General features: G+C 39.5%; 1 protein-coding gene across 1 annotated transcript in view; it reads left to right on the top strand.

Moving 5' to 3' along the window:
* Window positions 1-17,179, top strand: part of Ttc29 (tetratricopeptide repeat domain 29) — a 216,927-nt gene that overhangs the window by 61,841 nt on the left and 137,907 nt on the right. Inside the window, exons 6-7 of the mRNA XM_048813485.1 lie at window positions 5,872-6,084; window positions 9,063-9,148. Coding sequence (XP_048669442.1) covers window positions 5,872-6,084; window positions 9,063-9,148 — 299 coding nt within the window. The remainder of the gene's footprint in view (window positions 1-5,871; window positions 6,085-9,062; window positions 9,149-17,179) is intronic.

The raw sequence follows: 17,179 nt of genomic DNA, 5'->3' as shown, positions 1-17,179 counted from the left end.
CTAAAACAGGCCAGTCTATGTCTCAGAGATTGTGACATTTTAAATTACCTGAACAATACCAGCAGCCATCTTTGGACATAATTAACACCTTGCCTAATTAATGTCAGGTCTGCAGAGAGTCTCACTTTATTTATGAAATATTATTTTATTCTAACCTGCTTTTGCCCTTACAATATTGAAAACTTTGGGTTTATTTGCATGCTGTTTTCTTAAGCGGAACAACTTCTTTTTCCTTTTTTTTTCTTTTTCTTTTTTTGTTTCCCTCCCCCTTCAAGTAATCAATGCACTGCTGAATGAGTTCATTTTAATGCACTCAATCATGCCTCTAATGTTCGTAGCTTACGGGCGCAAGCATCAGTAATGCAGGAATGTTATATGGCTTTAGTTTGGGCCATTTCATAAAATATTCATGGAATCAAAAATGTGCATCAAAATAGCGGCTGGGAGAATTACATTTATGTTCCTGCTTTTATGGCAGCTTCACATTTAAACCCATTTGTGTTAATATCTAGTCAATCTTCCTACTTTAAAAAAAAACTAAAATGGGAGAGATCATATACATTCTCCTTTGCTTAATATTTGTTCTAGACATCTGCTGTGATACAACAAATATCTATAAACTTTCAGAGATGTTGTGCAGAGAAGAGGGGTAAGCCACGATTTGGAGAATATCCAAATATATAAAATCTTATTTTCTCTACATAGTGTTTGTCTTAACATCCCACCATGCATTTTGCAGTTTACCACATTGTCTGGGTTTTGTTTGTATTTTTAAATAAATGGACGGATTTCTCGTTAGGGAGGGCTTTAGATAAAGTAAAACTCCCTTGAAGTAGTTTTATTTTAAGAGTGCACTTTCCTTTGGGTGAATAACTTGAAATGCATGCCAAAACTCCTTACTGTTTATGTAGATGTTATATAATTTTGTTTAAAAATATAAAATAAAGTAAAACTGAGGCTTGGCCCACCTCTGCTTTTACCTGGGTACTCTGGTGTTACGCAGTTGTTCACAGCATTCTCCTAAGTTGTGTTTTCTGACACTTTTTCACATTATTGCAATAAGCTGACTACTGAATGAGTCATCTTTAGTCCTTCCAATGAATCACTTCAGCTCTGTGTTCTTTCCTGGTTCACACGAAATATTAGTGGGACCACCTGGAATTATGCTTGGTGTGGAACCATGTTCCAGGCACTTAGTTGGCAAGAGTTGGTGTGTCCAGCCATCATGGCCACTGTTGTGACACTTCTTATTCATGGTAGTGATTCCCAGTACCACATGACCAGGCTCCCCCTGGGGAGACCTTCCTCTGGCCTCCTCTTTTCCATGCTCTTTTCTATTAATGCTTTTTTGTGTGATGTTCATATAAGCTCCTCCCTCTGCCCTTCTTCTTCAAGGGAAGCCATGTTCACACTTGAGAATGCCAGAAGAGGACAGTCCTTGGACCCTTGGCCTAAACACTTGTTCTTGTCCACTAAAAGACTGATAGAGGGATCTAGAAATCTCAGCAGCTTCTGATATATTGAAGCTTATTATTTGGTGACAAAAGGTAGGCTATAAACTCTTTGAGGAAGTTACAAAGGGATGCTATAAGCCCAACTTGAAAATCTGATTTATTATCTTCATTGGTATTTATACTTACCTTTGTCAATTTTACAATCTCTCTCTCAGGAATATTAAATTCAAAAATTTCAGATAAAGCAAAATGTATTTTGTCTCAATAGTTGTGTGGTCAATTAATCAGAAATTTATTCAGAAAGTAAGATCCTTATTAAGGTCCAAGTCAAATTTGGAGAGAAAGATTTGATAGAAATCTCCTTAAAGATTGGATAGTCATCCTTAAAGGAAATACTTGCTTGTTTAAATTACTATGCTGCCTTCATTGCATGAACCTATTTTTTAAACATTTTTAAATCAAATATTATGCTACATTTGTGCTTTCAAATTCTGACCAGCTTTTAGGAAGAGTAGCCAAGTAGCCAGGCTCCGTGGCACATGCCTGTAATCCCAGCGGCTCGGGAGGCTGAAGCAGGAGCATCAAGAGTTCAAAGCCAGCTTCAGCAAAAGTGAGGCATTAAGCAACTCAGGGAGACCCTGTCTCTAAATAAAATACAAAAAATAGGGCTGGGGGTGTGGCTCAGTGGTGGAGTGCCTCTGAGTTCAATCCCCGGCACTTCCATCCCCCTCAAAAAAATAAAAGTAGCCAAGTTATTTGTGTGCTTATGGTCATTTGGATCAATTCCTTGTTGGCTTATTTGCTGCCACCAAATAATTTTATAAACAAATTCCTACAGATGAGAAGGACTGAAAATGAGACTTCTGTGTAGGAACTTTCATTTTAAACAGCACTGACCAGAACCCCAGTGGCCTCATTTGTGGCACAGTGGTATAAGAAGGGAGGCCAAGTCATCAATAGCTGGATGAGGCCTCAGCTGACCAAGCCTGGAACACCCAAGGAAAACCAGGTGTCCCCACACAGGTCACCATATAGCTTAGGGGAAAGCAAAGAATTTGAATGTAGTTGGTTAGTTATATGACACATTCCTCAGAAAGTCAGAAGCGCATCAGAGGCTCCTCTTTGTACTGTTATTGGAGGTTACCTGTGACAACCTGAGTTTCAGAATGATAGAACTGGAAGAGATTAGAAACCATGCAATTAGAACATTGTTTTAAACACAAGATATTTATGTCCAGAGAATTTAATAGGCCATCTAACTTCCTGTCTCCGGGTTTCTTGATCAGTATCAGATGTGGTAGACCCAGTTGTGTGGGCTTGCAACAATCTTGGGTTTAGATCCTCATCATCACTTACTTTAAATCTGGCTTATAATAACTGCATCATTTAATCTTTGTGAACCACACTTTCCTCTCTAGTGAAAAAGTAATAGTCATATCTACTTCAGTTTGGGGAAGGCTAAATAAGATAATTCATGGGGAAGACACCTTCCATTTTGTAGGCCTTTAGGAAAGGCCAATTTCCTGTTCTCTTTTACTTGAGTATCTCAAGCTCATGGGGGACTTCAAGTAGACCCTCTGAGAGCAAACCATGACCAGTAATCATAAGCAAAGTAGTGCGTGATACTAGCCCCCAAAGCTCTAGCAAAAATGCAATTCAACCACAAAGACTATTTCTACTTATCTATTTATCAGAAGGTCATTTTTCCAATGAAACCAATGTCCCCAGAACCTCCCTTACTTCATTCCTGCTAGATAGCCTGTCCAGGCAACTTAGCCACCCAAGACTCAGCAACCCAAGGCAAGTCTGGCTTACAGACACCAGCCCACCTTGAATTCTCTACCCATTCCCTCCACCTCTCCTTTCCCTACATCAACCCTCCCCTCCTCCTTCTGCCCCCCATGTAGATCAAATACTTGACATGGATGTCATTTCTCATTTACTATTTGCACCGCTATATTTTGTTTGCATCTAATTCTAATTAACTGGGTTACCTGGAGCTTCATCTCTTTTACAGTGTCTATTTTTTTTTTTCTGAAACAATCTGGTTTCTCAGCTTCTGGTATTCACTGTTCCCTCTTCGTATGGCTCAAAAGACATATGTGTCTATACTTTATGAATAGATGGATACTTTGGGGAAAACAAAAGAAGAAGCAGTCCTGTCTACATCTTTCCAGGAATGTAGAGCTATACTTTGCAGGCAGAAATATAGTTAACAGAGGAAACAGAACACACATTTATGTCAGTGCTCCATTCCAGTTTTAAAAAATGAGGGTCATGGGTATTTGAAGGAAGGTGTTTCTGGCAAGAGGTGCTACAGGAAAGCCAGGAAAAACTATGCCTGCTTTTGTAGGAGGAAAGAAAGAAAAAATTGTCAGCAAAGAGGAAGAGATCAATTAGAGGAGTGAACTTGAACTTTGAAAATTAGTATCAAAGTGAAAGAGGAATTGGATGTTATTTTAAAAATAACTTATATTGCACTTGTATCTCTCATTACAAAATAAACACATTTTGATGATAGAAACTTTAGAAAATGCCAATGAGCAGAAAAGGTAAAAAAAAATCAAGAAAAATAAGAAAGGAAATCATAAAAGAAACCAATTATCACCCATAATCTTACTTCTTAGCCAATAACACTTTGAAAACGTTTTTTGACATTTTCTGGTATTTTCACTTATAGACACCTGCCCATGAAACTAAATATTCTTTGTAATGCCAAATTTATGGCTTGGTAGTCTTGTCTCCTGAAAGTTTCACACTATCCATTTATAAACATCCCTGCCACACCCATGGTCCTCTCTGTGGCTCTCTCTGCTGACGTTCCCTCTGCCTGGTATGGCAAGAACTCAGCACGGCCATGTCTTTACTGATATTTTGTGCCAGTCATTTGTGGATGATCCATGGCTGTTGGTTGTCTTTCTTTGGGATTATTATTCCAGTTTGTGTGTGTATTATTTAATACCACTTTTGATAACAAACTCAGTGCAAAAAAAAAAAAAACAACAGAGAAATTATATGCAATAGTCATGGTGGCAGCTCCTACCCGCGCCATCCACAGAAACATGTTTGAGGAATTATGTTGACCTAATATATAACGCAGTTTATTCAGTTAGGATCATATGGTTATATGGACTCAGCTAATTCTTGTTTTTCTCAGGATGAGTAAGTTGGACTTAAAGAATACAACAAATTAGTGGTTATATTTCAATTGGCTGTTAGATATTTTGGAAGTATTATCATTACCAACTGATAACACTAGCTACGTTTATTGAGCACTAACTCTGTAACGAGTTGAACGTGCATTTATTCATTTCTCACAATAGTACCTAGTTACACTCTAAAGCTGTTTCACAGAATAATAAGCTAAGGCACAGAGAGGGCAGGGATTAGCCTGAGGCTAAGCAAAAAGTAGTAAAGCTGGGATAAGAACAGGCTGTCTGCCTGTAGCCTGCACTCGCTCTTCTCGCTGCAGTGGAGGGCCTAGGTAGAAACCTCTTTTCAGATAAGCTCAGTGATGTCATTTCAATACCATCAAAGACCATTTACATTACACTGTATGGTGAGCATTTGCACAAGGTGATTAACAAGTAAATTACAACGTATAGCAGGGAACTGCAAGCTCCTCTTCTAGAAACGTCAATTCATGTTTGAAGGAATAAAATAATTTAAGGCTAATTTAGAGTTTTGGCTTCGAGGAGATACATTTTGGATCATATTATGGGGTATACAATCCAGAAAGACAATTAGACTACATCCTAATTATTCAAAAGCAAACAGTTTAGTTTTCAAATTAAACAAATGCCTCCCTCAAACTTTGAGAGACAGCTTAAAGATCCATAAATTGAAATATGTACCAGATGTACCCTTTCTCAAGATATCTAAATTCTTCCCAAGAATGAGGAAATTGCCATCTCCTGGGAAAGCGACAGAGAATACTGGGTGAGAGCAGGAACTCCGAACAAAACTTTCTGGACCTACCACCCACTACCTCACCTGGCCTCGGTTTTCTCTTCTGTAAAATGGAATCATAACAGTCCCACTCCACAGAATTGTTTTGAGGATTAAATGGGACCTGCCTATAAAGTACATAGCACAGTTCCTTGTAATCAAGATGCTCTGTAAATGTCAGATGATATGATTGGGATTCCTGATTGCTGCTGGACTTCCATTCTGTCTCTCAGCATGTGCAATCCCAGTCCGGCCCCACGAGCTGAAGTACGTCCCTCTTGCAGGTGTCAAGCCAGAATTCCTGCTGAATCTGAGATCCAGTTAGTAACAGCTCCTTTAACTCCTTTTCTGCCTCCGAGATCAAATTCTTCCCCTGTATTCCATGCTAATAAAGCTAAGATATACTCAAAATTTCTGAAAACATGTTCTGGCCCGTGGTTTATATTTATGAATGGCTTTTATTCTTCAGGTCAGCTTCTGGAAGCCGCTGAGCATTATGAGGCATTCCATCAATTGACGCAGGGGCGGATATGGAAGGATGAGACAGAGCGCTTTCTCAACATGTGGGCCTGCGAAAGTCTCCTGAGGACCTACAGATTACTCTCAGACAAAATGCTGGAGAATAAAGAATACAAACAGGCCATCAAAATTCTAATAAAAGCTTCTGAAATAGCCAAAGAAGGTGGGTGGAAAAGAACCCTCTCACATTGCTTTCTTTAATGGACAGACACTGGTTCTCCCAAGAGTGAAGTGAAACCCTTCAAGTGTTAGGGTGATTATTTCCTATGAAATGCAAAGACAAATGCCATCAATATACTTTCAAATTTCACTGTAAAACAGAGGTGGCTTAGTGCTGACAACAAGAAATCCATTAGTTCCTTGAAAGCTTTATCTCCAAAATTACAACCCGCTGTGGATAGCCTTGTAAAACAAGGAACCCACAATGAGAAGATAAGGTCACCTGCAAAAGTTAAGGGTGTGTGTGTGTGTGTGTGTGTGCATGTGTGTGTTAAAAGTCGTATATTTCTAGCAATCTGAGAGAACTTTCATTGTTTCTAAATTTCCTACATATAGTCAGATAACTTGGAAATTATGATGAATATTTAGTTAGGGATAACAGGAAAATAGGACTTCAATATATTTTGGACAATTGGCTCTCAAAGTGTGGCCTCCGAAACATCAGCATCACCAGGAGGCAGGCATGAAAGCAGCATCTTAGGTCGCAGCCCAGGCTGCCTGCATCAGAATCGATGGGTGAGCAAGATCCCCAGGTGATTCATATGCACATTTACAACAGGAAAAGTGCTTTTTGTGAGAGTTGCTCATATCCTTAATGTTCTATATCATTTATGAATGTATATAATATAGGGGAAAAATTTGGAGCATATCCTTATAAGCTTTTAATTTGTGAAATACGAGGATATTTTGTTGCCATGTAGGAATTTACTAATAGACTAGCATTTTCATGAAGGAAAAAAAAAATTCTGCCCTTAAACTAAAATTCATAAGCTCATGGATATATTTAATTGATTTAAGTAACAGGTGGCTTATTTGAAGTAAACAGAACTAATTTGGGGGGTATGGTTTTTAATTTACCAACAAGTGAAAGTGAACAGCTTATTCTTTCAGTTACTTTTTTAAAATAAAATTAATTGAATCACAGGAAATCACCGTCATTGAAAGACACCCCACTAAATGAACAACTTTTGAATAGATGATGACCTAGTACCTTCTCCAAGGGGGTGAACACTGACATAATTCATTAGCTCTTAGATCAATTTCAGCAACCAACTTTTGTTGCATGAAATTGGCGAGAACTTCAATGCAAAGGAATGTATATTTTACTTTAGGTTCACGTTTGCTGAGTTGTAAGAGAATTCACACAAAAAAAGGAAGGTGACTGGGGCCTCTGCTAATGGTAAGAGCCCTGCCAAGCAGTCTCCTTTCTGAAAGCATCTCTCACTTTCCAGAGGACAGAGAAGGGGAATAGAAGAAAACGTACTTCTTATGCTGTAATAATTCGTGTGTGTGTGTGTGTGTGTGTGTTTCTGGGCATTAAACCCAGGGGAGCTTCCTTTTTTATTTTTGGTTTTGAGATATGGTCTCAATAAGCTGTTGAGGCTGGCCTTGAGTTTGTGATCCTCCTGCCTCAGCCCTTCAATACACACCACAACACCCAGCAGATATCCTCTTTTCTTTCTTTTTCCTTTTTTTTTTCCATACTGGGTATAAACTCAGAGGCACTTAACCACTGAACCACATCCCCAGCCCTTTTTATTTATTTTTTAATCTTGAGACAGGATCTCACTAAGTTGCTCAGGGCCTTGCTAAGTTGCTGAGGCTGGCCTCAAACTTGTGGTCCTCCCAGCTCAGCCTCCCAAGCCACTGGGATTACAGGTGTATGTCATCATGCCAGCTAGCCTTTTTTTCTTAATATCTTCCAATGAGCCACTGCTTCATGAGTGGTCATTCAGTGAGTGGTGAGATCAACTGCTGCCTGGAGGATTGCTAATTCATGAAATACTTCATGATTGGAAAGCAGGGTTCAGAAATCTACTCTCCCAAGAACAAAACCATATGTGGATCTCTCAGTATTTGCATTACCCAGGTATTAGACAGAAGCTAATGAGTTCCAAAAGTAGAAAAGAGGAAAGTATTAATATTAAAATAAGAACTTTAAATAGTTCTTTAAAATATATTAAATATATATGTTACATTAATATACTAAAGGTGAGTAAGCTGTAGATTTATCAAACGTTATGATGAATGTCTTTTTAAACCATATGTTGCACCTTTATACATTTTGCTTTTGGAAAGAAAAAATGGGTAATTCCTGGAATAAAATTTATCTCCCAAGAATTAGAAAGGCTTAACTCCTTGTAAAAAGATGATGAAACACTTTACAAGTGGTGAGCAAAGAAGAAAGAACATGTTTAGATTTCAAATGTGAGTGGAATTTTGTACCAAGAAGTCAAGCTCTGTCATTCTCTCTCAAGGTTTAACCAATAAATAGCTTTTGAATTGAACATAACCAGAATAACAATCTCTTATTTGGCTATACTCATCCGCTCTGTTGGAAACTTAGCTGAATGTCAGTCATGTGGTGAGTGAAGGTACAGTAGTTAACGGCTGGTACCCTCACCAGTCATTACAGATGCTGGACAATGGTAGGCTGATAGTAAGGGTATACCTGGCCATCAAAATTGCATACTGGAGCCAGACTGAGTGCATTGCAGGAGGATCACAAGTTCAAAGCCAACCTCAGCAATTTAACAAGGCCCTAGGTAACTTAGTGAGACCCTGTCTCTAAATTAAAAAAAAAAAATTAAAAAGGGCTGAGGATGTGACTCAGTGGTTAAATGCCCCTGGGTTCAATTCCCAGGGTATCAATAAATAAACAAATGAACAAATAAATAAAATGGCATACTGATGGGTATATAGAGGGAAACCCCTCATCATTATATATCTCATGAACCTTACTCTAACACCTGGGATCCAGTAACTTATGTTTACATTGGTCTTTGTTTTATTCAGGGCACAGCTAGGCTTTGGGGATCATTGATAAATCTGTATACTTTTTAAAATAGCAACTTACTGTTGGTAGTTGTGATAAATCAATTTCTTTAATACCACAGTAATATTTCTACATCTGTATTTTAGCAAATAACAAAAAGATGGAAGGAGAAGCTTTGTATTACTTGGGCTTAGCACACCTGGCTGCCGAGGAACAGAATACTGCAATGACAGTAAGTTAAAGTGAACTTTTAATTATTGCCATTTTAATTGCTGTTTTATTATAGTATGTGCGATTGTAAGGCCATCCCAAAATGTATCAGGCCTGACATCAGTGTGCCTATTTACTTGACTCAAACAGAATAGCCGTATGTTAAAATCATGAAAAAAAAATCTGATTCTATTATTTACCGAAGGTGGGATATAGTTAGTTACTATGAAATACTTTAGAATATGTAAAAGTTAAAAGTATGGAGTAATATTACCCCTGAGCCTCCAATATTACTAAGGACAAGAGAGAATGGGTCCAAATGATAGCAAAAAGTAAACAGATAAAATTGCAGAAATTCCCAGTTTTATGCAGGATACTTTGCTTAAAAATGCTGTTAGTAAGTGTCCTCAAGAGTTGTACTGATAGGAAAGGCAGCAGAACACAACAGACACTAGTATGGCAATATGTAAATCAATGGATGTGTAACTGATGTGATTCTGCAATCTGTATACGGGGTAAAAATGGGAGTTCATAACCCACTTGAATCAAAGTGTGAAATATGATATATCAAGAACTATGTAATGTTTTGAACAACCAACAATAAAAATTTTTTTAAAAAAGAGTTGTACTGATGTAGGTATTTATGTGTGAGTAGGGAAGGTGGCTAGTCTCATCTGAGCAGCTTCCTGCTCAGGACAGTATTAGTAGTTGCCTATATTGTGACCAGATTTTTTTTTTTTGGCTGAAATACTATATGTATGTATGTATATATATATACACACACACACACACATACTGTTATCTTTACTGTATTTTAACTGAAGTCATTTTCTGGTCTTTTCTTACTTGTAATATATTTAAAGTGCAGTTCCTATTTCACTTCACATTCATCCACCCCCTATAAGGGATTTGATTTACAGTAATATATTATTTGATATACAGTATTATCTTTATTTTTAGCCTTAAGGATCTTGTTTGTGCCTTTAGATATTTACGCTATGTAGGGTTCCTATATGTGGGCTCGATGTTTTCCCCTAGCTTTCTTACCACCAGTCTTCATAGAAAACTTGGGTTTTCCTAGGTGAGTATCCCGCTTCCAAGTTTTCAGTTAATTATATGCATTCAGCAACAATCAGCTCCAGATTCTTCGGGGAATATAGAGACCAATAAGATGCATGCTTCCCTTTAGGGGTTAATTTAGTCAGGATAACCAACTTATAAAGATAACTATAATTCAAAGCAGGATGAACAAGGGGTTTCTAAGGGAAGAGGGAAGAGGTTGGTTCCAACACTGAAGATCAGGAGGTTGCACAGAAGAGCTATTGGGGAGTGGGGTTTCTATAGGCAGAAAACATGAGATCCAGAGTGAAAGTAAACACCCACACACACACACACACACACACACACACACACACCACTCTATATGAGCCTACAAAGTGTTCTGGGAACACGAAAAATGAAATGCATTAGGAGGTTAAGTTGGAAAAGGTGAAAACTAGCTCATAGATTCTCTCTCACATGACAAAACATATTCAAGCAATGCAGTAGAGTGCACAGTGAAAAGTAAGTCTTTTCTCCATCCCTATATTCAATCTCATAGTTCTTTCCTCAAGAACAAATGCAGTTACAAATGTCTGGTTTAACTTTACAAAATATTCCATGCATGCATAGCATACATGTGCATATAAATCTGTGTCCTTTTGGTTATTTATAAAATGATAGCATTTATACATACCCCCCTGCACCTGGAGTTAACTTCTTCCGTATTGAAATAGACATATCTTATTTGACTTTTTTTTTTACTGTTCCAACTCTATTGGGGTATGAATGACAGATTAAACAATGCATATATTTAAGATGAAAAATGTGATGTTTTGATGATGTTAGGACAGCCTAATCAAGCTAATTGTCCTAGCCATCACCTCACATATTTCTCTATTGTTTTTGTGAGAAGACTTAAAATTACTCTGTTAGTATATTTTAAATATATGATACTTTGGTATTAACTGCAGACATGCCTTGTTCTATAGTACAGCCACTCAATGTGCCCCCCACACACATTGAGTGGCTGTACTTATAATGTATTTAGCCATCTCCTACTGGTGGGCAATAAGATCATCTCCAATGCTTTCTTATTACAAAGGATATGTGGCAATGAATAACTTTGTCAAATGTGACAAATTTATCCATAGAAGATTCCCAGAGGTACAACTTCTTGGGTATCTTATACTCAAGTGGTTTAGTAATAGAGCAATTGAAGAACCTATATTCAATACCCAAGTGAACAATTTCTTGAAACTCTTACTTTCTTCAGAAAAGTATTAAAATTGTCTTTGTGGAAATAAATGTGAGACTTATGCCTATAACCCACCTATTGACCGTGTGATCTTGGGCAAGTCCTTAATCTCTATAAGTCTCAGTTGCCTCTTGAATCCTGTGGGACTAGTAACTATGCTGACTTTACAGAGAGTAGTAGGCTACATGGAAGCTCCCCCAAAGACCCCCCTGTCAATCCCTAGACCCCATGTAATGAATTGCAGGATCTTAAGGTGAAGTGTTTATCCTGGATTGACTGGAGGGATTCTAAATCCAAAGACAAGCACCTTTATGAGAAAAGGGCGGGAGATTGAAATAGACATATGTGGCAGGTCATGTGAAGGTGAGGGTGGAGCGTGTGGAGACTCGGCCACTAGTGGAGAGTGCCTGGAACCTCCAACAAAGGGAAGAGAGAAGCAATGCAAGGACCTGTCCTGGCTCCTGGAGAGGACCCCACCATGACACCAGACCCGACTTTAGCCTTCCACGCTGCAGGAGAAGAGATTCCTGTTATTTTAAGTCATCTGGTTTGTGGTAATTGCTGTGTCAGCCCTAGGGAACTAATACATAGGGTGATTAGAAGAGATAATTGATGTAAAGTTTCTAAAAAGTGTCTGCCTGGTATATAATAGGCCTTTAATTATTAGCTTTTATTATTATTACACTCATCTAAGTCTCTGGACTTGAGTAGTGGTAGTAAAGATGGAAGGAACTAGATGGATTCAGAAGTCATAAAGGACTTAAAATAGGAGATGAAGGAAACAGGCATTGAGATAGATGGTCCCTGAGTGCCCGGCTGTGAACCTGGAGAGATGCTGGTATCATTTCCTGAGGTAAGGAATGTTAAAAAACACCCAGTCTTGGGGTGAAGTAGAAAACCCAGTTTGTGATTTGCAGAGTTTGAAGAATTTTGGAAGTGCCCAAGGAGAGTTCAAGTAGACAGTTTAATATGTGGCCTCAAGAAGAAGTGTAGATTGGAGATACTATAGGTGATAGTTAATTTCATGGGTCAACTTGCCTGGGTGATAGGGGGTACCCAGATAAATGGTAAACATTATTTCTGAATGTATCTGTGAAGTTATTTCTGGATATTAGCATTAGAATTGGTGGAGTAAAGGAGATGGTCCTTCCCATTATCCAATCTATTGAGGGTCTGAATAGAACAGAAGGGTTCAGAAAGGGCAAATTCTGTCTGCCATACTGTTTGAGCAGAGCACTAATGATTCAAAAGTGTTCAGACCCAAACTGGAATCTATACTATTGGCTCCAAAACTCTCAGTCCTTCAAAATATGTCACCAGTTCTCCTGGGTCTCCAGTTTACAGGTGGCTAATAGTTGGATTTCTCAGCCTACCTAATGACATGAGCCAATCAATACCTTATTAAAAAAAAGCTCTTCATATATTTATGTGTGAGAGGCTATGAGAAAATATGAGAGAATACATTTCTTTTACTTTAAGACTTTTAGCTTGTGGAAATTTGTTACATCAGTCCTAAGAAGCTAAACATGGGGGATGGGAAGAGATTTCATATGTATACAGTTGGTTTCTCTGGAGAACCTGACCAATATGGTGCATAAATTTGTTAAGTTTTAGCATATTCATGGTGTGGAGTGGATGAAATTTCCTAGAGAGTATTAATAATGATTTTTTAAAGGCCTAGGGTGAAGCTAGTTGAAGGAGGGAGGTATGATGGAGATCAAGGGGGAGTGCCCAGGAAGGTACAAGAAAAGCAGATTTAGATGGTCTCATGTAAGTCAGGGAACAGGTGCTTCTAAGACACAGATGTGTGAACCCTTTCACTTCCTATCCCAGGAACCGGGCTGGAAGGAAAAAGCACTACAAATAGTTATTTCTTTTATTTTTACTATGAATAAAGCTTTTATTGGTCAGTCTGAGTGGCAGACCGACATACCTCCAAATCACTGTTACCAAGCCCCTGAGATGGCAAGAGAAGAAGCTAAGCATACTGATGGTGGGCAATGGGTGGGAAGTGGAAAGGGTCTGAAGGCCCCTGAGGTTAACAAGGCTACCAGGACTGGAACCAATGTCCCAGGAATAAATCCAGATTGGAAAGACCTCATCCAGGGCTGGAGGTCCTGGTGACTCCGGATCATCTCTAGGACTGCTGTCTGCTCCTTGAAAGGTTGCTGTGGTCCCCTCGGCCTTCACTGTCCACCTGTCCGTGCTCCTCCACTACCCGATCTGCCTGAGTGATCTTGGTCACAGAGATGCTCTTGAAATAGGATCTGGTCTGGGGCTGGGAACTGGCCCAGGGCCTTCTGGGAAACCTGGGAATCAAGATCATTGTCTTCTCTGGCTCTAGGGTGGGGAGTCACTGCCCACTTGGCATCACACTTATGAAAAGGTCTCTGGGATCCCCAGTCTGGTGCTGACTTCTTGCATCCCACACCCCACAAATATTCTGGACTAGCGACTTATCTGAGTGCTTAAGCACTGAGTCCATAAGCATCTCTCCCTCCCATGGTCTTTTACCAGGTATCTCTGGCTCAGGGCCTGGAAGTTCCCCAAGGTCCAGAAAAGCCAAAAAGATAAAAAAAAAAGTCCCAAAAGAGGTCAAAAACATTCAATCTCATGTGGGACTCAAACCTTGAAACCTCAGACATGACCCTTTCCTGCCTGAGGGCAGCCTGTGTACCCAACCCATGTTTCTAGTGGGGAATCTCCCTGACCCTGACCCATAGGCAGGTAGGTGCCTGGCCTAGAGTTAGAGTTACTTAACCCTTTGTATTCAATTCTCCAGCCAGGCTAGTGGTTTTGGGAAACCAAGCAAGGCCATAGTCCCAGCCCAGGGACCAGCTCACTGCTACATCCACAGTAACTTTGCAGTTGGAAAAAAACAGGGGCTGTCTTCAGCACCTACATCTTGCCAGAGGCCAAATATTGTTGGCTACTTGGACACAGCTCACCCAGAACTAAAGGAATTGCAGAAGCCAAGCGGAATATTTGAGTAAAACTGCAGGGTCAGCGAAGAACCAGTCGTTATGCCACCTGCAAAGCAGAGATGGCCTCAGACTCCTCGCAGTAAAACAGTAGCCAGGGAGTGACTACTGAGAAATCGTGGAGGAAGGGAAACCAGGGCGGGGTGTGGCTGCGTGGGGAACGGCCCTCTTCATGATCCCGGGGCTGGAGGTTTTGCTGCCATTCTGAGTTTAGAAGGAAGCCTGTTTTTGCTGTTACACTGAACTAGGTTCTCAAAACACCTGTCACCTTATTTTGATTTCAGATTTGAAGACAATGTCTTTTAATTCTCCCTAGTGTCTTATTTTAGCCACTTTCCCTGTTTCCTTTAAGAGATAAGTGGGCACTCTTCAGACTTTTGTTTGCAGCTCTCTTATCGTTTTATTTCTGAACCTGGTGAAGGTAATCATGTCACATCAGTGATCTATCATCTGTTTACAACTTATAGCATGTCTTTCTCTCTGCAGTTTCTCTTCTCTGATGGCATTGCTTCTAGCTTACCACGTCTATTAGGAATCTACAACAGGACAATGCAATGCCTTATTTAGTGAACATACTATAAAAATATAATGATAGGATTGATTCCCTGATTGATTTTTTGCAGGGAGGGAGTACTGGGGATTGAACTCAACCACTGAGCCACATCCTGGCCCTATTCTTTGTATTTTATTTAGAGACAGGGTCTCACTGAGTTGCTTAGTGCCCCACTTTTGCTGAGGCTGGCTTTGAACTCTTGATCCTCTGCTTCAGCCTCCCGAGGTGCCAGGATTACAGGCATGCACCACCCCTGGTTGATTGATTAGAAATCTAACCAGTTATCTAATCACAAAGTAATTATTTAATATAAATTAAATTTGTTTCTTTTGAAATCCTTTGCTAATTCTACTTTCCCACCACCCTGTACACCGTTAACATTATCTTCAACTGTTTTAAAGCATTGAGCATTTCTATCATTGTGTGCTATAGAGACGAATAGGAATGTCCAGAAGTCAGCTGTGTTGTGTTAAAACCAGTGCAAGGCCATGTTCCATTGCACTGAACATCTTCCATTTTTTTTCCCTTTCATATTTGGTCTACCTTTTTTTTTTTTGGGGGGGGGTACCAGGGATTAAGCCAAGGGGTACTTAGCCACTGAACCACATTCCCCAGTCCCTTTATTTTTCATTTTGAGACAGCATCTCACCAAGTTGCTTAGGGCCTCTCTAAGTTGCTGAGGCTGGCCTTGAACTTGTAATCCTCCTTCCTCAGTCTCCCAAGCCACTGGGATTACAGGTGTGAACCACCACATTGGACCAGTCTATCTATCTCTGTCATTAATTGTATGCACTGGTGTATTCACTCACTTGAATTTTAAAAATTTGGATTGGAATGTTTTCAAAAATTCTAGTACTTTGTCTCCAGATTCAACCTCTACCTCTCACAAATTTCTCCCCTCCGTTTTAAAGATTTTTACATCTTTTATTTCAAAGAAACTCAGATAAACCTGTCACAACTAAATATTTCTAATCAATAGTTCTATTAACCTGAATCAGGAATTTTAAAATTTTGCCAGTGTATGTTTATATAATAAATTATTAATACATGTAATAAAAGAATGTGTTGAGCAGCATAAAAGTTGGGTGATCCGTTCCTTGCTGTGGTTTGGGCATGCCCCTGGAATTCATGTGTTGGAAACTTAATTCCCAGCATCGTTTGCTAATTGTTATTTGGAGGTGGAGCCTTTCAGAGGTAATTAAAATGAGTTGAGGTCATGAGGGTGGGGCCTTTATTGATGTGTTAGTGGCTTTATAAGAGGAACAAGAGAGACCCAAGCTAGCACACTTGCTGTCTCACCATGTGATGTCCTCTGCTATGTTATGATGCAGCAGGAAGCCATTACCAGATACCAGCACCATGATCTCGGACTACTCAGCTTCAGATCCATGAGCTAAGTAAACCTCAAATCTTTATAAATTAACCAGTCTGTGGTATTCAGTTACAGCAACAGAAAATAGACTAAGGCACTGATAAAAGGTTCTTTACTGAATGACAGAATAGAGCTTAGCTAAAAACAAATATTGGGCTTATTTAGGGATGAAATTCCTGTTAATGAGGAAAGGGTATTTGGTGAAGACAAATTACAATTGCATTCATGTACAAGAGATCATGGAGACCCTGACATTTAAAGAGGAAAATGCTACTTACATGTCAGGTGCTGAGAAAAGAAACAGTAGTTCTCTTTGCCCATCATTAATTTAGACTTGTAAATGTTCCAAAGAGAGTGATTCTGAATTTTAGAAGACATCTTATGAAGTCCTAAGATTTGGAAAAAAAAAGATATTTCACTAAAAACCACACTTAAGGCTTTATACAAAGTTGGACCAGCCATGCTCCAATTGTGAAGTATTTTTTGGTTTTGTGTTTTTAAAAAGGGCCTCCCTCAGCACTTTGGTTTGATATATGAATTTCCTTCCTTCCATAATCATTGCACTTGACAATTCTAGGAGCACCAGCTTCATTTGGTCTATTCATTAAGTGAATCATTTGATTTCTATTATTTAGCAATAATGTGGCCTATCAAGAATTATACAATGAAAACAAAACTTGAATCACTCCTGCAAGGTAGGCGGGCCTGCGACCCACCGGCAGAAGAGGAGCAGCGGCCTTCTGAGAGGCAGAGCCGCCCCCTCCCCCTGCGCCGGCAAGGTAGAGGGAACTGTGACCACCCACAGAGCAGGCCCAGCGGCCTGCTGAGGGTCAGAGCCGCCCCCCACCCCC

This window comes from Marmota marmota, unplaced genomic scaffold (genome assembly GCF_001458135.2).
Source record: "Marmota marmota marmota unplaced genomic scaffold, marMar, whole genome shotgun sequence".
Classification (NCBI taxonomy): Eukaryota; Metazoa; Chordata; class Mammalia; order Rodentia; family Sciuridae; genus Marmota; species Marmota marmota.
The sequence above is the reverse complement of the archived record's forward strand: the minus strand, read 5'-3'. Positions and strand labels throughout refer to the sequence as shown.